Source organism: Triticum aestivum, chromosome 2B (genome assembly GCF_018294505.1).
Source record: "Triticum aestivum cultivar Chinese Spring chromosome 2B, IWGSC CS RefSeq v2.1, whole genome shotgun sequence".
Taxonomy (NCBI): domain Eukaryota; kingdom Viridiplantae; phylum Streptophyta; class Magnoliopsida; order Poales; family Poaceae; genus Triticum; species Triticum aestivum.
Genome location: NC_057798.1, coordinates 398,963,017 through 398,989,500, shown reverse-complemented (window position 1 = coordinate 398,989,500; position 26,484 = coordinate 398,963,017). Strand labels below are relative to the sequence as shown.

General features: G+C 48.2%; 1 protein-coding gene across 1 annotated transcript; it reads left to right on the top strand.

Annotated features, from left to right (window-relative positions):
- Positions 1 to 11,614: 11,614 nt before the first annotated feature.
- On the top strand, positions 11,615 to 15,109 carry LOC123045125 (phytosulfokine receptor 2). The gene has a single exon (XM_044468070.1). The coding sequence runs from the start codon at positions 11,816 to 11,818 to the stop codon at positions 14,870 to 14,872; it is 3,057 nt and encodes a 1,018-aa protein (XP_044324005.1). The 5' UTR covers positions 11,615 to 11,815; the 3' UTR covers positions 14,873 to 15,109.
- Positions 15,110 to 26,484: the final 11,375 nt, after the last annotated feature.

Below are 26,484 nucleotides of genomic sequence, written 5' to 3'. Positions count from 1 at the left end.
ATCTTCAGCCCTGACCGAGGTATCAGAAGTAGCAGCACTGCAGTTCCAGAAGTCAGTCGATTAGCTCATGAGTCGACCAAGAATAAGTTCATGTGGAACAGGCAAACTCAAGTTACACCATTACCCTGAGATAGTGGGGATCACCATCTTCATCTTCGGCAAGACCTTCGCCGACTTCGACGGCGCCACTCGAGAGTGCTTCGGAGCTTTCTCAGTCGGCACCGGAGAAGTAGTTCGAGGGCGCTTGGTCGACTGCGTGACGGTTGCGACCCCCTTACCACGCTCGGCCGCGGGATCATGAACAAGCTTCGAGCGTCTTTCCGAGCGAGGAGGTACAACTTCCTCCTCCTCCTCCTCCTCTTCCTCCTCACCAGAGTCATCACCCTCATCATCGTCATCAGCATCCGAATCCCACTCCTCCGGGCTTTCGCCCCCACTTCCTTCCTCCTCCTCAGTCGGTGTTTGCGCTCCATTGGGCAGCGAGTATAACTCAGTGGTGGCATGTCAGACAACAAAACAAAACAAAGGTCAATAGACCAATTCGCAGCGAAGCAGAATGAATAAAGCAAGATTACAATTGGAGATAAGTGGTCATACCATGTCCGGTGTGTAGGTATGGTCGAGTGGTGGGATCCTCCTAGCCCCTCGAGGGTTGTCCTTATTCCCTGTGATTGCGGTCACCCACCTCTACAGTGTGGCGTCGTCGACCGCTTCTGGATGGACCCGAGTGGTGTCTTCGGTACCACAGTACAGCCACATCGGGTGGCCTCGGTACTGAAGCGGTTGGATGCGCCGTCTAAGGAAGACCTCCAGAAGATCCATACCCGTCACTCCGTCCCGAATGAGCTGGACTACGCGCTCCATCAACATTTTTACCTGAGCTTTCTCCTCAGGAAGCACCTTCAGAGAAGAGGGTTTGTCCACTCGGTCCATGGAGAATGGAGGGAGACCAGTCGACTGCCCCGGCGTCGACTCGTCTTGGCAGTAGAACCAGGTCGACTGCCACCCTCTGACCGACTCAAGAAGGGTCATGGCCGGGAAAGTACTCTTACTCCTCATCTGAATCCCAAGACCCCCGCACATATGGATAACCTTAGTCCTCTCATCATCCGAACTCGCCTTTTTCACCGTCTGTGAGCGACAGGTGAATATGTGCTTAAAGAGACCCCAGTGTGGTCGACAACCCAGGAAGTTCTCGCACATGGACACGAAAGCAGCAAGATGGGCAATGGAATTGGGAGTGAAATGGTGGAGTTGCGCCCCAAAGAAGTTCAGAAACCCTCGGAAGAAAACACTCGGCGGCAGAGAGAATCCACGGTCTACATGAGTGGCTAGGAGAACGCACTCACCCTCCTGTGGCTACGGTTGCCACTCGGTCCCCGGAAGCCTTGCTGACCCGTGGGAGATCAGACCCTCGTTGGCCAGGTCATTGAGATCAGCCTCGGTGATGGTCGAGTGGATCCAATCCCCTTGGACCCAACCTTGCGGCAGGCGGGACCTTGATGAAGATCCGCCCCGACTGGACGCTCTTCCCTTTGCTTTCCCCGTCACCGTCGCCTTCTTCGCGCGCTCCAAGGCCGCCGTCTTCTCCTTCACCATTGTCGCCGACGAAGCACGCGAGGAGTGGATAGGCGGAGGCGAGAGCAGGCACAGCGGGCGGAGGCGAAGAGGGCAGAGAGGAGAATGAGAAGGCACTGTTCAAAAACCCTCGCCCGATGCTTTATATAAGGACGCTTCCGAGTGGCTGACAAGTAGGCCCGGGCGGTCCTGTCACATCCCGAAACAGTCGCGCACGCGTGATACGTGGCGAAAAAGGTGGCGCAAAAATCGAGGCGTCCACGCCTTATCCCATACGAGTACCACGGTCCGCCCCGCTTCGCGCGCTTCCCAAAATTCGGATCCCACAAAATCCGCTAACGGCAGATCAATCTGTCAGACGATAGATTTCCTGCGATCCGTCACTCGGAAGTTCACTAAGTTCAAAAGTTCACTCGACAGAAGAAAGGAATGGATCAAGGCGACTGAAAGAAAAGTTGCTGCCATCATTACAAAAGATTATTGATCCAAGATGAGACATGTTCGGAACACAAAAACAGGTCGGAAAGATTATCAACTCCTTCCTCACTCAAACCTCGATCCATTCGGGGGCTAATGATGAAGTCATGTACCTAGGGTAGGGTCACGGGCCTGTCCAAAGTACCCTCCCCAAGGACATCTTCAAAAGAAGCTACCTTCCAGTCGACCAAGAGAGATTCCACTCGACGGACTCGAAGACACTCGACCATGAAGACTCACTCGACCACCAGGAGATCAAGAGCCACTCTGCATCCAAACGGTCTGTAATTAAGTAGTCTTTATAGTCATGATGACACTTTATGTAAGGCGTTACCAGTAATGCCCATCTTTATGTACTTTAAACCCTGCATAACTGAGGGCCGGAGGGGTCGGGCAGACACTATATAAGCCACCCCCCTCCTCGGTGTAAAGGGTTCGCACCCCTGTAACTCATACGCACATAATCCAGTCGACCGCCTCCGGGCTCCGAGACGTAGGGCTGTTTCTTCCTCCGAGAAGGGCCTGAACTCGTAAATCCCTTGCGTATACAACTACTCCATAGCTAGGATCTTGCCTCTCCATACCTACCCCCCATTCTACTGTCAGACTTAGAACCATGACACTCCGCTTCACACGTAGATCCCGCCACGACGCTTTTCTTAGAACTGCACCAACTGACAGCTCCACCGTTCAATATAAATATGTATCCGGTTTGTGACTTAGAGTCATCCGGATTAGTGTCAAAGCTTGCATTGATGTAACCATTTATGACGAGCTCTTTGTCACCTCCATAAACGAGAAACATATCCTTAGTCCTCTTTAGGTATTTCAGGATGTTCTTGACCGCTATCGAGTGATCCAATCCTGGATTATTGGTACCTCCCTACTAAACTAATAGCAAGGCACACATCAGGTCTGGTACACAACATTGCATACATGATAGAACCTATGGCTGAAGCATAGGGAATGACTTTCATTTTCTCTCTATCTTCTGTAGTGGTCAGGCATTGAGTTTGACTCAACTTCACACCTTGTAACACAGGCAAGAACCCTTTCTTTGCTTGATCCATTTTGAACTTCTTCAAAACTTTATCAAGGTATGTGCTTTGTGAAAGTCCAATTAAGCGTCTTGATCTATCTCTATAGATCTTGATGCCCAATATATAAGCAGCTTCACCGAGGTCTTTCATTGAAAAACTCTTATTCAAGCATCCTTTTATGATATCCATAAATTCTATATCATTTCCAATCAACAATATGCCATCCACATATAATATTAGAAATGCTACAGAGCTCCCACTCACTTTCTTGTAAATACAGGCTTCTCCAAAAGTCTGTATAAAACCATATGCTTTGATGACACTATCAAAATGTTTATTCCAACTCCGAGATGCTTGCACCAGTCCATAAATGGATCGCTGGAGCTTGCACACTTTGTTAGCATCCTTTGGATCGATAAAACCTTCGGGTTGCATCCTATACGACTCTTCTTCCAGAAATCCATTCAGGAATGCAGTTTTGACATCCATTTGCCAAATTTCATAATCATAAAATGCGGCAATTGCTAACATGATTCAGACAGACTTAAGCATCGCTATGGGTGAGAAGGTCTCATCGTAGTCAACTCCTTGAACTTGTCAAAAACCTTTCGCAACAAGTCGAGCTTTGTAGATAGTAACATTACCGTCAATGTTAGTCTTCTTCTTGAAGATCCATTTATTCTCTATGGCTTGCTGATCATCGGGCAAATCAACCAAAGTCCAGACTTTGTTCTCATACATGGATCCCATCTCAGATTTCATGGCCTCAAGCCATTTCACAGAATCTGGGCTCATCATCGCTTCCTCATAGTTCGTAGGTTCATCATGGTCAAGTAACATGACTTCCAGAACAGGATTAACGTACCACTTTGGTGTGGATCTTACTCTGATTGACCTACGAGGTTCGGTAGTAACTTGATCAGAAGTTTCATGATCATTATCATTAGCTTCCTCACTAATTGGTGTAGTAATCACAGGAACTGGTTTCTGTGATGAACTGCTTTCCAATAAGGGAGCAGGTATAATTACCTCATCAAGTTCTACTTTCCTCCCACTCACTTCTTTCAAGAGAAACTCGTTCTCTAGAAAGGATCCATTCTTAGCAACGAATATCTTGCCTTTGGATCTGTGATAGAAGGTGTACCCAACAGTTTCCTTTGGGTATCCTATGAAGACACATTTCCCCGATTTGGGTTCGAGCTTATCAGGTTGAAGCTTTTTCACATAAGCATCACAGCCCCAAACTTTAAGAAACGACAACTTGGGTTTCTTGCCAAACCACAGTTCATATGGTGTCGTCTCAACAGATTTAGATGGTGCCCTATTTAACGTGAATGCAGCCGTCTCTAAAGCATAACCCCAAACGATAGCGGTAAATCAGTAAGAGACATCATAGATCACACCATATCTAATAAAGTGCGGTTACGACGTTCGAACACACCATTACGCTGTGGTGTTCCGGGTGGCGTGAGTTGCGAAACTATTCCGCATTGTTTTAAATGAAGACCAAACTCGTAACTCAAATATTCACCTCCACGATCAGATCGTAGAAACTTTATTTTCTTGTTGTGATGATTTTCCACTTCACTCTGAAATTCTTTGAACTTTTCAAATGTTTCAGATTCAAATGTTCCAGACTTATGTTTCATTAAGTAGATATACCCATATCTGCTCAAATCATCTATGAAGGTCAGAAAATAACGATACCCGCCGCCAGCCCCAACACTCATCGGACCACATACATCAGTATGTATTATTTCCAATAAGTCTGTTGCTCGCTCCATAGTTCCGAAGAATGGAGTTTTAGTCATCTTGCCCATGAGGCATGGTTCGCAAGCATCAAATGATTCATAATCAAGTGATTCCAAAAGCCCAGCAGCATGGAGTTTCTTCATGCGCTTTACACCAATATGACCCAAACGACAGTGCCATAAATAAGTTGCACTATCATTATTAAACTTATATCTTTGGCTTCAATACTATGAATATCTGTGTCACTACTATCGAGATTCAACAAAAATAGACCACTCATCAAGGGTGCGTGACCATAAAAGATATTACTCATATAAATAGAACAACAATTATTCTCTCATTCAAATGAATAACCGTCTCGCATCAAACAAGATCCAGATATAATGTTCATGCTTAACGCTTGCACCAAATAACAATTATTCAGGTCTAAAACTAATCCCGAAGGTAGATGTAGAGGTAGCGTGCCGACGGCGATCATATCGACTTTGGAACCATTTCCCACGCGCATCGCCACCTCGTCCTTAGCCAATCTTCGCTTAATTCGTAGTCCCTGTTTCGAGTTGCAAATATGAGCAACAAAACCAGTATAAAATACCCAGACACTACTGTGAGCATTAGTAAGGGTACACATCAATAACATGTATATCAAATATACCTTTCACTTTGCCATCCTTCTTATCCGCCAAATACTTGGGGCAGTTCTGCTTCCAGTGACCAGTCCCTTTGCAGTAGAAGCACTCAGTCTCAGGCTTAGGTCCAGACTTGGGCTTCTTCACTTGAGCACCAACTTGCTTGCCGTTCTTCTTGAAGTTCCCCTTCTTCCCTTCGCCCTTTTTCTTGAAACTAGTGGTCTTGTTGACCATCAACACTTGATGCTCCTTCTTGATTTCTACCTCCGCAGCCTTTAGCATCGCGAAGAGCTTGTGAATTGTCTTATCCATCCCTTGTATATTATAGTTCATTATGAAACTTTTGTAGCTTGGTGGCAGTGATTGAAGAACTCTATCAATGACACTATCAACCAGAAGATTAACTCTCGGTTGAGTCAAGTGATTGTGGTACCTAGACATTTTGAGTATATGTTGACTGACAGAACTATTCTCCTCCATTTTCAGCTGTAGAACTTATTGGAGACTTCATATCTCTCAATCCGGGCATTTGCTTGAAATATTAACTTCAACTCCTGGAACATCTCATATGCTCCATGACGTTCAAAACGTCGTTGAAGTCCCGGTTCTAAGCCGTAAAGCATGGCACACAGAACTATCGAGTAGTCATCAGCTTTCCTCTGCCAAGCGTTCACAACGTCTGGTGTTGCTCCTGCAGCGGGTCTTGCACCTAGCGGTGCTTCCAGGACGTAATTCTTTTGTGCAGCAATGAGGATAATCCTTGTTACAGACCCAGTCCGTGTAGTTGCTACCATCATCTTTCAACTTAGCTTTTTCTAGGAACGCATTAAAATTCAAAGGAACAGTATCATGGGTCATTGATCTACAACGACATAGACATGCAAAATACTATCTGGTACTAAGTTCACGATAAATTAAAGTTCAATTAATCATATCACTTAAGAACTCCCACTTAGATAGACATCCCTCTAATCATCTAAGTGATCACGTGATCCAAGTCAACTAAACCATGTCCGATCATCACGTGAGATGGAGTAGTTTTCAATGGTGAACATTACTATGTTGATCATATCTACTATATGATTCACGCTCGACCTTTCGGTCTCAGTGTTCTGAGGCCATATCTGCATATGCTAGGCTCGTCAAGTTTAACCCGAGTATTCTGCGTGTGCAAAACTGGCTTGCACCCGTTGTATGTGAACGTAGAGCTTATCACACCTAATCATCACGTGGTGTCTCGGCACGACGAACTGTCGCAACGGTGCATACTCAGGGAGAATACTTATACCTTGAAATTTGGTGAGAGATCATCTTATAATGCTACCGTCGAACTAAGCAAAATAAGATGCATAAAGGACAAATATCACATGCAATTAATATAAGTGATATGATATGGCCATCGTCATCTTGTGCCTTTGATCTCCATCTCCAAAGCACCGTCATGATCACCATCGTCACCGACTTGACACCTTGATCTCGATTGAAGCATCGCTGTCGTCTCGCCAACTATTGCTTCTATGACTATCGCTACCGCTTAGTGATAAAGTAAAGCAATTACATGCCGATTGCATTTCATACAATAAAGCGACAACCATAAGGCTCCTGCCAGTTGCCGATAACTTTTACAAAACATGATCATCTCATACAACAATTTATATATCATTATGTCTTGACCATATCACATCACGGCAAGCCCTGCAAAAATAAGTTAGACGTCCTCTACTTTGTTGTTGCAAGTTTTACGTGGCTGCTACGAAATTAGCAAGAACCGTTCTTACCTACGCATCAAAAACCACAACGATATTTCGTCAAGTGTCCTGTTTCAACCTTCAACAAGGACCGGGCGTAGTCACACTTGATTCAACTAAAGTTGGAGAAACAGACACCCACTAGCCACCTGTGTGCGAAGCACGGCGGTAGAACCAGTCTCATGGACGCGGTCATGTAATGTCGGTCTGGGCCGCTTCATCCAACAATACCGCCGAACCATAGTATGACATGCTGGTAAGCAGTATGACTATTATCGCCCACAACTCTTTGTGTTCTACTCGTGCATATAACATCTACAAATAGACCTGGCTCGGATGCCACTTTTGGGTTATGTAGTATTTCAAAAAAATTGCCTATGATCATGCAAGATCTATCTAGGAGAAGCATAGTAACAAGTGGGGAGAGTGTGTCCACGTACCCTCGTAGACCGAAAGCGGAAGCGTTTAGTAACGCGGTTGATGTAGTCGAATGTCTTCGCGATCCAACCGATCAAGTACCGAACGCACGGCACCTCCGCGATCTGCACACGTTCAGCTCGGTGACGTCCCTCAAACTCTTGATCTAGCTGAGGTCGAGGGAGAGTTCCATCAGCACGACGGTGTGGCGACGATGATGATGAAGTTACCGATGCAGGGCTTCGCCTAAGCACTACGGCGATATGACCGAGGTGTAAAACTGTGGAGGGGGGCACCGCACACGGCTAAAGATCAACTTGTGTGTCTATGGGGTGCCCCCTCCCCCGTATATAAAGGAGGGAAGGAGGAGGCGCGCCGACCACAAGGAACGCCCAAGGGGGGAATCCTACTCCAAGTAGGAATAGGTTCCCCACTTTCCTAGTCCAACTAGGAGAAGAAGGAAGGAGAGGGAGAGGGAGAGGGAAAGAGGGGCCGCGCCCCTCCCCTTGTCCTATTCGGACTCCCCTTGGGAGGGGGGGGGGGCGTGCACCACCTCTTGGCTGCGGCCCTCTCTCTCCCCTAAGGCCCACTAAGGCCCATAACTTCCCGGGAGGGGGGTCCGGTAACCCCCCGGCACTCCGGTTTTATCCGAAACTATCCGGAACACTTCCGGTGTCCGAATAACATGGTCCAATATATCAATCTTTATGTCTCGACCATTTCGAGACTCCTCGTCATGTCCGTGATCTCATCCGAGACTCCCAACAACCTTCGGTACATCAAATCACATAAACCCATAATACCAATCGTCATCGAACGTTAAGCGTGCGGACCCTATGGGTTCGACAACTATGTAGACATGACCGAGACACATCTCCAGTCAATAAACAATAGCAGAACCTGGATGCTCATATTGGCTCCTACATATTCTACGAAGATCTTTATTGGTCAAACCGCACAACAACATACGTTGTTCCCTTTGTCATCGGTATGTTACTTGCCCGATATTCGATCGTCGGTATCATCATACCTAGTTCAATCTCGTTACCATCAAGTCTCTTTACTAGTTCCGTAATGCATCATCGCGCAACTAACTCATTAGTCACATTGCTTGCAAGGCTTATAGTGATGTGCATTACCGAGAGGGCCCAGAGATACCTCTCCGACAATCGGAGTGACAAATCCTAATCTCGATCTATGCCAACTCAACAAACACCATCGGAGACACCTGTAGAGCATCTTTATAATCACCCACTTACGTTGTGACGTTTGATAGCACACTAAGTGTTCCTCCGGTATTCGGGAGTTATATAATCTCATAGTCATAGGAACATGTATAAGTCTTGAAGAAAGCAATAACAATAAACTAAACAATCATAGTGCTAAGCTAATGGATGGGTCTTGTCAATCACATCATTCTCTAATGATGTGATCCCATTCATCAAATGACAACTCATGTCTATGGCTTGGAAACTTAACCATCTTTGATTAAAGAGCTAGTCAAGTAGAGGCATACTAGTGACACTTTGTTTGCCTATGTATTTACACATGTACTAAGTTTCCGGTTAATACAATTCTAGCATGAATAATAAACATTTATCATCATATAAGGAAACATAAATAACAACTTTATTGTTGCCTCTAGGGCATTTTCCTTCACATCTCATGCACAGCCATCCAATAGACCGTGAAAGCCGATAGGACGGAGTTGAGTAGCACCAGGCGCCCTGCGGTCACAAGCATCTTGAATTTCCAGCCGGCCAGCCTTGCCACGATCTTATCTGTGGGCGTCTGGAGGTCAATCTTGCGCAACTTGCAGAGAGAGAGAGAGAGAGAGAGAGAGAGAGAGAGAGAGAGAGAGAGAGAGAGAGGCCGAGAAATTTGCAAGGGAAGGTTCCACACGGCACCCCCAATGGTCCGGCCATGTCCGCTACAGAGAAACTCTGGCTGTTGATGGCAAGCACCATGCTTTTGCCGAAGTCAACTATGAGTCCCGTGGCGTCGCCAAAGGCGCGGAGGATCGATCTGAGAGTAAGCACCTCTTGCCTGACAGGGTTGTAGGAATATTGCAACGTCGTCGACATACAGGAGGTGCGGAACTCCGACACCCTGCCTTTGAACTTGGATAACACCCCCTCTTGCACTGCATTGACGAGCAGTTGTTGCAGCGTCTCCATAACTAGGATAAACAAGAAGGGCGAAATCCTGCCCCATGCGACTCCCATCTAGGGTTTCCCTGCCTCTTGCCGGCGCCGCCGCCGGTCCGCCTCGTCTCTTATGGTCCTTGAACCATGGAGGCACGGTGGATCTCGGCCCTTGCCGGCGGGAGGGCTCCGTTTTTAGGTGTTTTTCTAAGTTTTGTTAGGGTTTTTGCCATGAGCAAGAAGACGAGGCGGCAATGGCTTCTTGAAGATGGAATAAGGTCCTCCCGCCTAGCCCCCATCCTGGTGATGCTTCAAGTGTCGTCGGAGGGCGTGTGAAGGTGTGTCTGCGGGGGATCTCGTCGGATCTGGTCGGTGTTTGTCTTCGTTGGATCCATCTTGATTCGGTATTTGTTCGTCTACGCCTATGTGTCTGCAACAAGTTGGAACCTTCCGATCAACGCTTCTCTTCATCAGCGGCGGTTGTTGTTCTGGTGCGCTGGTCCTATAAGGCCTTAGCACGACGACTTCCCGGCTGGCTACTACAACAATATTTGCCTGGCTTCGAGGAGGGAGGGGCGATGCCGACGGCGTGCCTTCAGCTCGCCCTAGTGCTTGTACTACCTTTATAATTAATGAATAGATGGGAAGTTTTCTCAAAACAAGGCTAAAGCGGGTCCCCTGTCTAAGCCGATCATCGGGTCTGCTGCACCATTGACAAGCACACGAGATGACGCCGATGAAAGGAGTAAGATCCAGGGTGTGTTTGGTTTGAGCCCCAACTAGCCCCACCAAAATATTGGTATGACTAAAGCAAGGGCATGACCAAAATTTTGGAAAGATGGTGTTGTTTGGTTTATAGACATTGTACATGCCAATTTTTACGGCAAAGTTGCTCGACTTCCATTTGGTTTGGAGCCAACTGAGTTTATGTATGGCAACATGTATTGGGTTAGTGCTTGGTTTGATTCTAGTTTATCAATGATATAGGCTGCTAAAAGAGTGAGACGCATAAAGGACTATGGGCCGTTCCGCAAAGAAAAAGAAGGGATTATAAGGTCAACGAGACTAAAGTCCACGGCATTGAAAACACGATTAGGAAACAAATCGTTGCAATTGTTATTAGGGTTGCTTTGGATTACGGAGGCAGTACCAGCATGCATGGCGTGCGTGGAGCGACTCTCACGCAGAAAAAGGGCTGCAGTTAATTAGGGAGGCAAACACCCAATTTAATCAGGTAGATTTGCGATAGCGCGCGAAGGTTTAGATTCAGTTAGCGTTTATTTGGCCGGATAATTCGCCTGTCATTCCAATACAGCGTATTCACGTACGGAAGAGCGGGCGTCGAACTCGCCAATTTATTGGCGAACGTTTTCCGCGCCGACGACGAGCCAAAGAATTGGCGAAAATAACATGGGAAGGTCCAGGACGTGGTGGGCGAGCCAAAATTTTGGCCCCAGTCCAAACGATAGCCAAATCATGCGGGCACGCCAATTTTTTGGTATGGTCATCGTTGGCTGTGAACCAAATACACCCCCAGTCACACCACCTTTGCCCAAACCCCTGGCTCGCAGCATAGCGAGCAAGTAAAGTCCAGGCCAATTTCACACCGGCGCAATCAGGCTATCTAGCCGTAGCTAGACGCGATGCCCCAATGCGGTAGTTTTTAATGGGCTGGGCACTGCTGCTGCCAACCCCCCCTCTTCCGTTTACCAGCTCACGCCCAGAGAAGAGAGAAAGAAACGGAACGGGGACTTTGGACTGCTGCTGCAAGCCTTTCTGCTGTCTACGAGGTGGGTGTGTGGAAGTGTGGAGTAGAGTGGACTTTGGACTTTGGAGTCTGGCTGGAGTTGGACTCACGCCTACTCCGCCGCGTCTTTCTCCTCTCCGCACATCACATCGCATCGCATCGCATCACATAATTGCTGCTGCTTCTGCTTCGAACCACTCGAGCGTTACTCCCCACTCCACTCCCCGTCCGCCCTCCTCAGATGGCTTCTCTCTGACTTTCTTGCAATTGCTAGGCTGAATCCATGGCGAAATGCTGCCTTCTGCCCCTGCCGCTCCTCCTCCTGGCCCTGTCCGCGCTTCTCTTGCCGGCCCGGGCGGCGGCGGCGGCCTGCCACCCGGACGACCTCCGCGCGCTGCGGGCCTTCGCCGGGAACCTCACCGCCGGAGGGGACCTTCTCCTCCGCGCCGCGTGGTCCGGTCGCGGCGGCTCCTGCTGCGCCTGGGAAGGCGTGCGCTGCGACGGCGCGGGCGGCCGCGTCACGGGGCTTCGGCTCCCCGGGCGGGGGCTCGCGGGGCCCATCCCGGGGGACGCCCTTGCCGGCCTCCCGCGGCTCGCGGAGCTCGACCTCAGCCGCAACGCGCTCTCCGGCGGCGTATCCGCCGTCGCGGGCCTCGCCGTCCTCCGCGCCGCCGACCTCTCCGCGAATCTGCTCGTCGGCTCGATCCCCGACCTCTCCGCGCTCCCGGGACTGGTTGCCTTCAATGCCAGCAATAACTCCCTCTCCGACGCGCTCGGGCCCGACCTATGCGCCGGCGCGCCGGCCCTGCGGGTGCTCGACCTCTCCGCCAACCGCCTCACCGGCGCGCTCCCCGCGTCCGCCAACCAGCCGTCCTGCGCCGCCACGCTCCAGGAGCTCTTCCTTGGCGCCAACTCCTTTGCCGGCGCCCTCCCTGCCGCAATCTTCGGCCTCGCTGGACTGCAGAAGCTCTCCGTCGGCTCCAATGGGCTTGCCGGCCAGGTGAGCTCGCGCCTCCGCGAGCTAAAAAACCTCACCCTGCTGGATTTATCCGTCAACCGCTTCTCTGGCCGGCTCCCGGACGTGTTCCGCGACTTAACGTCGCTGGAGCATTTCACCGCCCACTCCAATGACTTCTCAGGGTCGCTACCGCCGTCGCTGTCGTCGCTGTCATCCCTACGCGACCTCAACCTCCGGAACAACTCCCTGTCCGGTCCGATTGCTCATGTCAACTTCTCTGGTATGCCAGTGCTTGTTTCTGTTGACCTTGCAACAAACCACCTGAATGGAACACTACCAGTTAGCTTGGCAGATTGCGATAAGCTCAAGTCGCTCAGCCTTGCCAAGAACAAATTGATGGGGCAATTGCCTGAGGACTACGGCCGTCTCAGGTCGCTCTCCATGCTGTCCTTGTCGAACAACAGCTTGCACAACATCTCAGGGGCGCTTACCGTGCTGCGCCGATGTGAAAACCTCACCACACTGATTCTCACCAAGAATTTTGGTGGTGAGGAGCTGCCTGAAAATGGCAATGGGGGGTTCAACAGCCTGGAGGTGCTGGCTCTTGGCGATTGTGCTCTAAGGGGGAGGGTTCCGGAATGGCTGGCTCAGTGCAAGAAATTGGAGGTGCTTGATTTGTCCTGGAACCAATTGGTCGGCACCATCCCGTCGTGGATTGGTGAGCTTGACCACTTGAGCTACTTGGATCTCTCAAACAATTCATTGGTTGGCGAAGTACCCAAGAGTTTGACACAGCTGAAGGGCCTTATGACTGCCAGGAATTCGCAGGGTATGGCATTCACTAGCATGCCATTGTATGTGAAGCATAACAGGAGCACAAGCGGACGGCAATATAACCAGCTCTCGAATTTCCCACCGTCCTTGTTCTTGAATGACAATGGTCTGAATGGGACCATCTGGCCTGAGTTTGGAAATTTGAAGGAGCTACATGTGATGGATCTGAGCAACAACTTCATGTCTGGGAGCATTCCTGATGCACTCTCCAAGATGGAGAATTTGGAGGTTCTTGATCTGTCATCCAATAATCTCACTGGATCGATTCCACCGTCCCTGACAGATCTCACTTTCTTGTCTAAGTTCAGTGTGGCTCACAATCATTTGGTTGGGCCGATCCCGAATGGGGGACAGTTCTTCACCTTCACAAACTCCAGTTTTGAGGGCAACCCTGGTTTATGCAGGTCAATTTCCTGTAGCCTGAATCAGTCTGGGGAAACTAATGTTAACAATGAAATACAGCCTGCAACAAGCATCAGGAACAGGAAAAACAAAATACTTGGAGTGGCAGTCTGCATGGGGTTGGCACTTGCAGTAGTTTTGTGTGTTATTTTGGTTAACATTTCCAAAACGGAGGCCAGTGCTATCGATGATGAAGACGACGCTGGGGGCGCTTGTCATGATTCATATTATTCCTACTCAAAGCCAGTGCTGTTCTTTCAGAATTCTGCCAAGGAGCTAACTGTTAGTGACCTCATTAGGTCGACTAACAACTTTGATCAAGCCAACATTATAGGGTGTGGTGGATTTGGTCTCGTGTACAAGGCCTACCTCCCAGACGGAACAAAGGCGGCGGTGAAGCGACTTTCTGGTGATTGTGGGCAGATGGAGAGGGAGTTCCGTGCCGAGGTGGAAGCGCTGTCCCAGGCTCAGCACAAGAATCTTGTTACGCTGAGAGGCTACTGCCGCCATGGAAATGATAGGTTGCTCATCTACACATACATGGAGAACAGTAGCCTGGACTACTGGCTGCACGAGAGAGCGGATGGCGGTTACATGCTGAAATGGGAGTCAAGGCTCAAAATTGCTCAGGGTTCAGCCAGGGGATTAGCTTACTTGCACAAGGACTGCGAGCCGAACATCATCCACCGAGACGTGAAGTCAAGCAACATTCTTCTGAACGAGAACTTTGAGGCGCACCTGGCTGATTTTGGGCTAGCAAGGCTAATACAGCCCTATGACACTCATGTGACTACTGACCTAGTTGGCACCTTGGGTTACATACCACCTGAGTACAGCCAGTCACTGATCGCCACCCCGAAAGGGGACGTCTACAGCTTCGGTGTCGTCTTGCTTGAGCTTCTCACTGGTAGACGGCCCGTGGAAGTGTCGAAAGTCAAGGGATCCAGGGACTTGGTCTCCTGGGCACTCCAGATGAAATCTGAGAACAAGGAAGAGCAGATTTTCGACAGGCTGATTTGGAGCAAAGAGCATGAGAAGCAGCTGCTGTCTGTTCTCGAAACGGCATGCAGGTGTATCAGCACTGACCCTCGGCAGCGTCCATCCATAGAGCAAGTCGTTGTTTGGCTCGACAGCGTGTCACCGTAATACATCATGTTATTTTCCCAGTTCTCTTTTGGTTAATGTCTAGTTCTTGACATGGGTGGGTGATAAACAGTAGCAGCAGAGAAACTATCTGAGAACTATCAATCTAGAAGATGGAGCTTATCTGGTGTAAATAACCGTGGTTTTCTTTCTTATAGACGCTGAACTGGCAGAGAATGACTACAAGTGCTGCCATTTCTTGCTGCGTTTCAATGAAATTTCACCAAAATTTTCGGTCTCTATGAAAATGTTGCTGCATCCTGAACTTACGATTCTCTCCTGTAGAAACTGATTTAAGGACAGCCATGTTGTTTTCAGAAATAAAAATGATGCTATCTCTTTTAGCTTGGATAATTGTTGGTACAAGCTGTTTAGAGCAACTCTAGATGAGTCGCTATATGGCCTGATCGACATAATAACCTTTGACTTTTACCAATCTATATCAGCTTGCATAATTGTTGGTACAAGCTGTTTAGAGTAAGTCAGCTTACATAATTGTTTGTAGAAGCTGTTTAGAGTAACTCTAGTAGAGTCGCCATATTATAATGATCCGCTTAATAACCGTCAATATGACAATTTTAGGTCAAAATGACAGTCTAGCAGAGGCGTCATATAGGTGTCGATCGGCATAGTTTATGGAGCTATGAAACTCACTCAATAAATGGTCTCGTAGCCTTCATATTTGGAGCTTGCGGAAGTCCAGTATAGAGCTTGCTCCAAAGCCCAACCGCCAACGTGGGAGGGAAGTTTCAGCTTCTTCCTGCTTGAGCCACAGTCAGGTTTTGAAATTGTGCAGCCTCCGACGCACCACCGACAATCAACCACCTGTCCATTAATGTCACACCCGCTCCATCGGATTTCTATGGTTGCCCACCGGATGGACGCCACGTGACATCATCTCCTGTCTTGCATGTGACCAGGTCAAGGGGTGATGTCTGAGCAATTGAGAGGCGTGAGCGTGGCCGCTTTTCTCACCATGAAGCGCATCCTCTTATCGCCTCCTAACCGCCCTCTTAATGACGGCCCCAACGTCATATAAAAAGCCGTTGCTACCTCCCCTCTCTCCCATTGCCCTCTTCGATGCCTCCCAAATCTCTCTACCCCGCCTCCATTCCACCTCTTCCTCTGCAAAGCATGTTCCAGAAACCACCGCCGGATGCCTGGACCCCTTCCAGGAGCAACTGAAAAGTGGGCCTTGCTGAGCTAGCGAGGGATGAGGCATAAGGGAGCGACAGATTTGGGACCACGCGCCTGCCATCGCCATCGAAGCATGGCCAGCCTGGGATGAGGGCGACGAGGCCGTCTTTCGGGGCAGCGAGGCCCGTAATGTCGCCAACGCCGCCACCGAAACATGTCTGGCCCCGGACGAGCGCATCGAGGCCATCTTCCGAGGTTAAACTAGGCCCTGCCAGCGAATCCATATGTCGCTGCCACAGTTATTAGCTAATTAGTTTATATTTAAATAGGTATCGGTTGTTCTATAATGTAAGTGGTAACAAGACCAATTTTATGTCCAAACTATTAGAGATTAAGTCGAATTGATGGAATGTGTTGTGAATTTTTGATTATGGGGAAAGACCATTGTAGTCGATGACAAGCCGAACCTACATGTAAGGAAAAAAATATGTGAAGGCTGCCTTTATCGAAAAAGACTTTCGCCCCGCTTTATAAATAAATCAAACCACCAAGACCACAAAGTATCATGTAAGTTCACACACGCGCACACCCAAATCGCACGACAAATAGTACAGAAGGTGCAGCTGAGGGCACAACTCAACAAACTCTAAAAAAATAAAGAAAAAATGATGGCAATGCCACGAAGATGAAGGCTGCCTTTTGGTGAATCTATATTTGCGCGTTGCTCGTCAGCCTCCATATCAATACAGAACATGCTTCATATGTGATATGGGGTCTGCCAAATACGACTACTATGCTAAAGTTGCTCTTAGTGCGGCAATAGGTTACTAAGGGCCTGTTTGGAATCTCTCCACTCCGCTCAACTCCACGGAGCTGCGGAGCTCGGTTTTGTTAGAATTATTGTATAGGGATAGAAGGAGTGTTTAAACTATATCTATCTCTTCTTCTCTCTATCCCTTGTAACGACCAACGTGGTCGATCTTTCTGTTCTGGTCGATCGCCTCCTGGTCGATCTCCTCCTCTGTAACTTGTCAACCAAGGCTTTGCCTCAATATATACAATGCGACCCGAGACAAAGGGTTCTACGCTTCCCAAACTACTTTACATGGTAACAGAGCCTCTTCCTCATCAGATCAAGAGAGATCGCATCTAGCTACCGTTCGCGACCGAGCCATGTCCACCACCTCCGCCTCCATGTCACCTAGCACCATGGGCGCGGTCACCACCACCTCCTCCGCCTCCACCTTTGCTTCATCATCCACAGCTACCAACACCTTCCTCGGATCGCCACCACAGGAGAAGCTGACGAGGGGGAACTTCCTCCTCTGGAAAGCCATCGTGCTTCCTCAGATCAAGGGTGCTCAGATGGAGCACCACCTTGACCCCACGAGCCCGCCACCGCCGGCTACCCTCACCATCACCAAGGAGGGCAAAGAAGAGCAAGTCGCCAACTTCGCCCGCACCCTCTGGTATGCGCAACAACAACAACTTCAAGGGTTCTTGATGGGTTCCTTTTCCCGCGAGATTCTGTCCCAGGTGGCCACGCTCCAGACGCCGGCCGAGGTGTGGCGCGCCATCAACACCATGTTCATCGCCCAGAGCCAGGCGCAGGCGATCAACACCCGCATCGAGCTCACCAACCTTAAAAAAGGTAACTTGACCATGGCAGAGTACCTTGGCAAGATCAAAACCCTCACCGATGAAGTTGCCTGCACCGCCTCGACCCTCTCCGACCCAGAGATCGTCTCCAAGATCCTTGCCGACCTCGACATGGAGTATAATCCAGTCGTCTCTGCGCTGGCGGCTCGAGTGGAACCCATCACGGTTCCAGAGCTGCACAGCCAGCTACTCAGCTTCGACGCCCGCCTCACCCTCCTCCACGGCGGCGATCTTCGGCAATCCTCTGCATACTCCGCCTCCAGGGGACGTGGTCGTGGTCTTGGTCACCAGGGGACTAACCGTGGTGGCGGACGCGGCCGTAGTGCCTCCTCGGGCGATGGTGCCCGCTCTGGTGGCGGCTACGGCAACAACTACGATGGCGGCTACGGCAACAACCACGGGGGTGGCGGCTTCAACTCCAACACTGGCCGCCGCAAGCCCCCCTCGCGGTCTCGCCCTCGGTGTCAACTCTGCAAGAAGGCTGGCCATGAGGTCATCGATTGCTGGCATCGATACGATGAAAACTTCGTTCCTGATTCCAAACTAGTTGCAGAAGCTATGCGCGAGCAAGGCGGGGACGGTGTCTGGTACGTTGACTCCGGTGCTACCGATCACGTCACAAATGAGTTAGAGCAACTTGCCCTACGGGAGACGTACCACGGCAATGATCAGATCCACACAGCTAGCGGTAAAGGTATGGAAATTTGTCACATTGGTCAAGTTTCACTTAATTCCCCTAGTCTTCAACGTGATCTTGTTCTTAAGGTTGTTCTTCATGTTCCTCAAGCTGACAAAAATCTTGCCTCGATGTCTCGTTTAGCCACTGATAATGATGTTTTATTTGAAACTCACCCTCGCTATTTTTTCATTAAGGATCGGGCAACGAGGGCACCTCTCTATCACGGTAGATGCGTCGGCGGCCTCTACCCCATCTCCTCCGGAGCTTTTAGCAACAAGCATCGTCGCGTCTATTCCGTCGTCAAGCCCTCTTTCGAGCGGTGGCATCAAAGATTAGGACATCCCTCATCAGTCATAGTTAGGCAAGTAGTCAATAAAGACAAACTTCCTTTGTCACATAGTTCAAACAATGAGTCTGTTTGTGAAGCATGTCAATGTGCCAAGAGCCATCAGCTTCCCTATCCTAAGTCTACTAGTGTGTCTCATGCCCCATTACAATTAATCTTCAGTGATGTATGGGGTCATGCTCGAGATTCTTTTGGTCGAAAAAAATATTATGTTAGCTTCATTGATGTTACAACAAGTTCACATGGATTTATTTGCTTAAGTATAAATCTGAAGTTTTTTCCATCTTCCAAGAGTTTCAGAAGCTAGTTGAGCGCCACTTCGATAGGAAAATTATTTCAGTCCAAAGTGACTGGGGAGGGGAGTATGAAAAGCTCAACTCCTTCTTCCGCAGCATTGGGATCACTCATTATGTGTTTTGCCCTCATGCCCATCAGCAAAACGGTTCTACTGAACGCAAACACCGTCATATCATCGAAGTTGGTCTTTCTCTTTTAGCTCATGCATCTATGCCCCTCAAGTATTGGGATGAGGCTTTCATCACAGCTACATATCTTATCAACCGTCTTCCCAGTAAGGTCATTGGCAATTCAACTCCTTTAGAACGATTGTATCACCAAAAGCCAGACTACAACTCTCTAAAAAAATTTGGGTGTGCATGTTACCCCAACCTACGTCCATACAATCGTCACAAACTAGAGTTTCGCTCCACACAATGTGTGTTTCTTGGGTATAGTAACCTTCATAAAGGGTATAAATGTCTTGAACCATCTACTGGACGCATCTATATCTCCCGTGATGTTATCTTTGATGAAACATTATTCCCTTTTCCCCTTCTTCATCCCAATGCTGACGCCTTGCTTCGTGCAGAAATTGCACTCCTACCAGACTATTCTATACATCCTGATCACGGGGGTGAATTAAATGATCATGATCATGTGCAAAAATCCACAGAAAAATGCATCTCTAATGGATCTTGTACAGATTCTACTTGTCATTTTATGTGCACACATGATAAAGGCGCAGTCTTCGAGGATGATCCGCAGCAGCATGCAGAGCAGGGCGGCACGCGATCCCAGGCAGATCCGCGGCAGCATGTAGAGCAGGGCGGCTCGTGATCCGGTGCAGATCTGCTCCTGGCAGGCGACAGCGACAGCGGCCCAGGCACGGGTCCAGGGGCGGCTCCGGGCATGCCACGCCAAGCCGACCAGGTGGGTCACGCGGGCCCTGGCGCGGGCCCTGGCGCGGGTCCAGGCGAGTCGCGCCAAACCGACCGGACGGGCCCCAGCGGACCAGGTGCGGGCGTGGGTCCTGGCGCCAATCCGGGTGCGCCTCGCCAATCCTCGCCCGCGCAGTCTGATACGGCTGTCGCACGCGGCGTGGGGGGAGTGACTCCCCATCTGCCACGTCGGCCGATCCGATCCGCCTCCAGAACGAGGAGCAGCCCGCATCCTCCTCGGATCAGGAGCCGACCCATCATGCTGGATCTTCTATGGATGACGCCAACGCTGCTGGATCTCCTATGCCGCAGTCCGCAGCAACCGGTTTTGTGGCTCCTTCACCTCCTCGTCGACACACCAGGTCTCGGTCAGGTATTGTCAAGGAAAAACAATATAGTGATGGTACAATAAAGTATAATCCGACTAAGCGTGCCTTCCTTGCCACTAGTGGTGAACCTATTAATTTGCATGATGGACTTGCTAGCAAGGATTGGAAGGAAGCTATGGATAATGAGTACAATGCACTCATAAAAAATCAGACCCGGCACTTAGTACCACCGCAACGTGGTGCTAACATAATTGATTGTAAGTGGGTATACAAGATAAAAAGGAAATCTAATGGTAGTATAGACAGGTACAAGGCAAGGTTGGTTGCAAAAGGTTTTAAGCAAAGGTTTGGAATTGATTATGATGATACCTTTAGTCCTGTGATTAAAGCAACTACCATTCGCCTTGTTTTGTCCATTGCCATTTCCAGAGGATGGAGCTTACGACAGCTAGATGTTCAGGACGCGTTCCTTCATGGTGTTCTTGAGGAAGAAGTGTTCATGCGGCAACCACCAGGTTATGAAAGTCATAGCACACCACATTATGTATGTAAGTTGGATAAAGCATTATATGGACTAAAGCAGGCTCCAAGAGCATGGTATTCTAGACTGAGCATGCAGTTACAACGTCTTGGGTTCACACCATCCAAAGCAGATACATCCTTATTCTTTTATAGCAAAGGCAATATCACTGTTTTTGTGCTTGTTTATGTTGATGATATAATTGTTGCTAGTTCAAGTCAAGAGGCCACTACTTGTTTGCTTAAGGATTTAAAACTTGAATTTGCTCTCAAGGATCTAGGTGATCTTCACTATTTTCTTGGCATAGAGGTAAAACAAGTTAGAGATGGCATACTTCTCTCACAAGAAAAATACACAGCTGATGTTCTAAAGAGGGTGGGATTGGAGAATTGTAAACCTGTCAGCACACCAATTTCCACCTCAGAAAAACTTACTGTTGATAGTGGAGAAGCTCTTGGTCCAGAAGATGCAACAAATTACAGAAGTGTTGTTGGTGCTTTGCAATATTTAACACTTACACGTCCAGATATTTCTTATTCAGTGAACAAGGTATGTCAATATTTGCATGCTCCTAGAACTACTCATTGGACAGCAGTCAAGAGAATTCTAAGGTATCTTCAGTATTCTCAAGGACTTGGACTTCAAATTGTCAAGTCCTCTTCCTTGCTTGTTACTGCATATTCTGATGCAGACTGGGCAGGGTGTGCTGATGACAGAAGATCTACTAGTGGTTTTGCTGTATTTCTGGGATCTAATCTTGTGTCTTGGAGTGCAAGGAAGCAAGCTACTGTCTCAAGATCAAGTATAGAAGCTGAATATAAATCATTATCAAATGCCACAACTGAAGTAATTTGGATACAAACATTACTCTATGAGCTTGGAATTAAAGCTCCGAAGGCTGCACGGTTATGGTGTGACAATATTGGTGCAACGTATCTTTCAGCAAATCCCGTCTTCCATGCACAAACAAAACATATTGAAGTGGACTTTCATTTTGTCAGAGAGAGGGTAGCTCGAAAGCTACTTGAGATACGGTTCATCCCTACAGGGGATCAACTTGCAGATGGGTTTACTAAACCCTTGACAGTGAGAAGATTAGATGAGTTCAAATACAATCTCAACCTTAGCAAAGCTTGAGGTTTAGATTGAGGGGGAGTGTTAGAATTATTGTATAGGGATAGGAGGAGTGTTTAAACTGTATCTATCTCTTCTTCTCTCTATCCCTTGTAACGACTAACGTGGTCGATCTTTCTGTTCTGGTCGATCGCCTCCTGGTCGATCTCCTCCTCTGTAACTTGTCAACCAAGGCTTTGCCTCAATATATACAATGCGGCCCGAGACAAAGGGTTCTACGCTTCCCAAACTACTTTACAGGTTTCAGCTGCTCTGTAGAAAGCTGCAGCAGCCTGCTCCACTCCGGGAGCTGAGTCGCTGGAGCGAAGAGAAACCGAACATGCACTAAATATACTTCATACTTCTAGATTTCTGATTATTGTTATTGTGTTTGCTCGCAAGCGCAATTGTTTTGATGCATCAGATCACCTGTGTAAAAAATGAACAGAAATTGTACTTCGATTGAAAAAGGCAAAACGTGTGCGGATGAAGTCTGAGCTAACTAACCTTTGTACAAAATATGTGGCAAGCAAAGCAAAGCCAGACAGGAGACCATCTGATGTAGCTAGGGAATGAGCAAGCAAGATGGTCAAACTTTTTAGCCATTCCATCCGCGGCAGGCACATGAGGGCGGCAGAGCGAGGTGGAAGAAGAAAAAAAAGGAGAGAGGAGGTAGTGATGATTAAATCTAGTCATAACTCGGGTCAAGCGGGCTCAACAATGCCTGGTTTGAAAATACCTAAGCCCAAGCCTGCTAGCCACGACGATCTGCCAGTCATGGGCCTTGCCGAGGACCCCCTTGATAACCGAAAAATGAGGCATGTTTATCATGACTCCCGACGTACTCAAATGAAATCCTATGAAGACTTGGCGTACACTTTAAAACATGTTCACATCATCACCAAGTTTATTCTTAGGTAGGTTCTAAAAAATAATATCCCTAGATGTATCCGACCTACATATAACCCTACGTACCCGCGGTCCCTATATAAACCGAGGGGTTTAGCTTATAGGGTTAAGTTAGATATATTATGATACGATCTCGAGGTAGATCATCATGTACTTTGTACTCCATCCAGAAAATATAATCAAGAGCAGGAGTAGGTTTTACCTCTTCGAGAGGGCCTGAATCTGGGTAAAACATCTTGTCCTCTTTTTCCTGTTATCATCTAGCTAAAATCACCAGCTTGCAACCCCCTACCCGAGATCTATCAGATTTAACACTGACATTGGTGGTCCATAAAGATCCCGTTGTGTGGTCATAACATGTTGACGGTCTTCGGATCGACGACATCATTGGTTGTGGGAAGATTTTCTTTCATGGACAACTTATTGTCTTCGGCAGCGTCACGCTCTACGCCGATGCGACTCGCAACCTCGGTCAGATCAAGAATTTCGCTCCAGGTCAGACCATCAGGTTTGGGAACATGACGTACACTATGGTCGCCCGCGACGGGCTTGCATTTTTGGGCTGGGTGTCAGACCAGTCTGAGGACCCCGCTGACACTGACAACCCGACCTCGGATCAGGACCATGGCGCAGATCACTCATCGGATATGGCTTTGAGATCAGAGCCGAACACTGCCTCGTCGGACCAGACATTAAGTTTGAACGACGAAACTCCCGAGGCCGTGTCAGATGGAACCTCGTCAAAACTTCAGCTAAGCCCGGCCTTCGGTCATGACATGGGTGGAGCCGACAACGTGCTGTTGAATGAGATGTTAGATTAGAATCAGAACCTTGCTATCTCCAACGATTGGACCTCGGTCTACGATCAGATCTAGGAAATGTCCGGAGAGGTTGGAATTTTCAACCCAGCCTCCACCCACCTAGTCGCTATTGTCGAGGACTTAACCGACGTTCTAGCATATGCATCCAATGAAGAGGCCAACATGGATGAAGATGTCAATGAGATGTCAGATACTACATCACCGCCTGCCACCCTAACACAAGGAAGTGGGCAACTACCTCCACCTACGACATCTACATGGTGGTTACATGGAGGAAGCAATGGAAAACCCCCCAAGCGCCGATGTAGAGACAGCCGTAATGGAGACACTGACAACGCGAGGCAAGCAAAGACGAGACCGGAAATGGTGACACTGCCGATAACAATGCCGCTCAAGATAGTGTTTATAACCAGAACTCTGGCAACGATGCCAGCGCTGGCAACAACAACCATGACGATGGTATGATCAACAAGGACGATGACGACCCCGAGGATGTCAATTATTATCCGGAATCCAAGGAGGATAGAATCCTGGACCCTGGTGAATTCGATGTCATTAAGGAGCCCCTTGAGGCACCTCAATTTGAAATTGATGCGGCGCTTGCCAGCACGACCAAGAGCATCAAGCAGAAGACCCAACAGCTTAAGTCCGAACATGACTAACTTAATGATAGATGGGTCGACCTCCTTGGAGCCGAGCAAGATCTTGAGGACAAGCGTGCAAAGACTGGGGCTAATAAATTTTACCACTGAAGAAGTTTGCTTCCAGAGCTTGACGAGGAGGGCGAAGTCAATGTGCTATCTAAGCGCCAGTAGGCCGAACAGCCTGACCGCCCTGTCGGGGCCGAGATAGGATAGCCGGTGGAAAAAAGAATATCCTTGAAGCCACTTGACATCTAGGAGGAATAGATCCAACATGTCCTCTAAATAAATACGATATGTGAGAGAAGCTTCCTCTAAGGCTAGCGGCTCCATCTCAGTCGATTTACAAATCCAGGGAACACCCACTTATTGGACAAACAGGATACCTGGCTTGGTTAGCCAAGAACGGTGATATATGCGATTATACGCATGACCGAAACGTAACTTTGTCCGATGTTCGCCATGCTACAACCATGGTCTGAGGAGCCGCCCATCCCATGTGCTTCACACACGAGGAGATGTAGCACTAGTTCCCAGAAGGGTTTAAACCCATTAATATCGAGTAGTATGATGGAACAATGGACCCTATCATATCAAATGGTGATTTTCTTGGAAATAATGCCCTAGAGGTAATAACAAAGTTATTATTATCATATCTCCTTGTTCTTGATAAATGTTTATTCTACATGCTATAATTATATTAACTGGAAACTCAAATACATGTGTGGATACATAAACAAACACTGTGTCCCTAGTGAGCCTCTACTAGACTAGCTCATTGATTAAAGATGGTTATTGTTTCCTAATCATAGACATGAGTTGTCATTCAATAACTAGATCATATGATTAGGAGAATGATCTGATGGACAGGCCCAATCATAAGCTTAGCATCTAATCGTGTCACTAAGTTCAAATTGCTATAGCTTCCTCAATTTCAAGTATCTATTCCTTAGACCATGAGATTATACCACTCCCTAATACCGGAAGAATGCCTTTTGGGTATCAACCGTTGCTTCGTAACTGGGTGATCATAAAGGTGCTCTTCAGGTATCTTTGAAGTTACTAGTTGGGTACCATGGATCAAGACTGAGATTTGTCACTCCGTGTGACGGAGTGATTTCTCTAGGCCCTCTCGGTAATATAACATACTAAGTAGCTTGCAAGCATGTGACTAATGTGCTTAGTCACAGGGATATTGTATTATGGAATGAGTAAAGAGAACTTGCCGATAACGAGATTGAACTAGGTATGGTGATACTAACGATCAAATCTCGAGCAAGTAAAATATCACGAGATAAAAGGGAATGGAATACGAGATTGTTTCGATCCTCGACATTATGGTTCAAACCGATAAATATCTTTGCTGATTGTGTGGGAGTCATTATGGGCATCCAGGTCCCCCTATTGATTATTGACCGGAGAGTTGTCTCAATCATGTCTGCATGTTCTCGAACCCGTATGGTCACACACTTAACGTTTGGTAATGCTAGGCTAGTAATGGGATATTCATAATGGTGAAACCAAAGATAGTTCGGAGTCTCAGATGAGATCTAAGATATCATGAGGTGCTTCGGAATGGTCCGGAGATAATGTTTCATACAAGGGAAGTGGTTTTCAGGGTTCCGGAAAGTGTTCATTTTTCTCGTATTTGTATCAGGAGATTCTAGAAGGTTTCGGGGTCCCACAGTGGGGCCACCTACACCGGTGGGTCCACATGGACCCAAGGGTGGGCACACCAGCCCTACATGGGCTAGGCGTACCAGCCCCTTTGGCCCATGCGCCTAGTGTCGGTGTCAAAACCGGCAAACCTCGGGGTAGGGGGTCCCGAGTTGTAGATCTCGGATGGAGGGTAACAGGAACGGAGGAGATGTTGTTTACCCTAGTTTGAGCCCTCTTGATGGAGGTAAAACCCTATGTCCTGCTCTTGTTTATATTGATGAAGATGTATCAAGTATAGAGTTGATCTACCTCGAGATCGTAATGTGTGGTCTAACTCTAGGGCTAGGTGAATGGTTTTGTGTTCTTGTCCCCTCTATGGGCTAAACCCTATGGCTTATATAGACCCTAGGAAGGGTATCTGATGTAGGGTAGAACCCTAGGTGCCCAGTCTTTCATGATTGGAGGGAATCCTACGAAGAACACGACGAACACAATGGGAAAAATGAGGGGAACATGAGGGGAAACATGAGAGAATTCAGTCAACCAACAAGATCCGGTCACACATATGCTAGATCCTCGAAACAC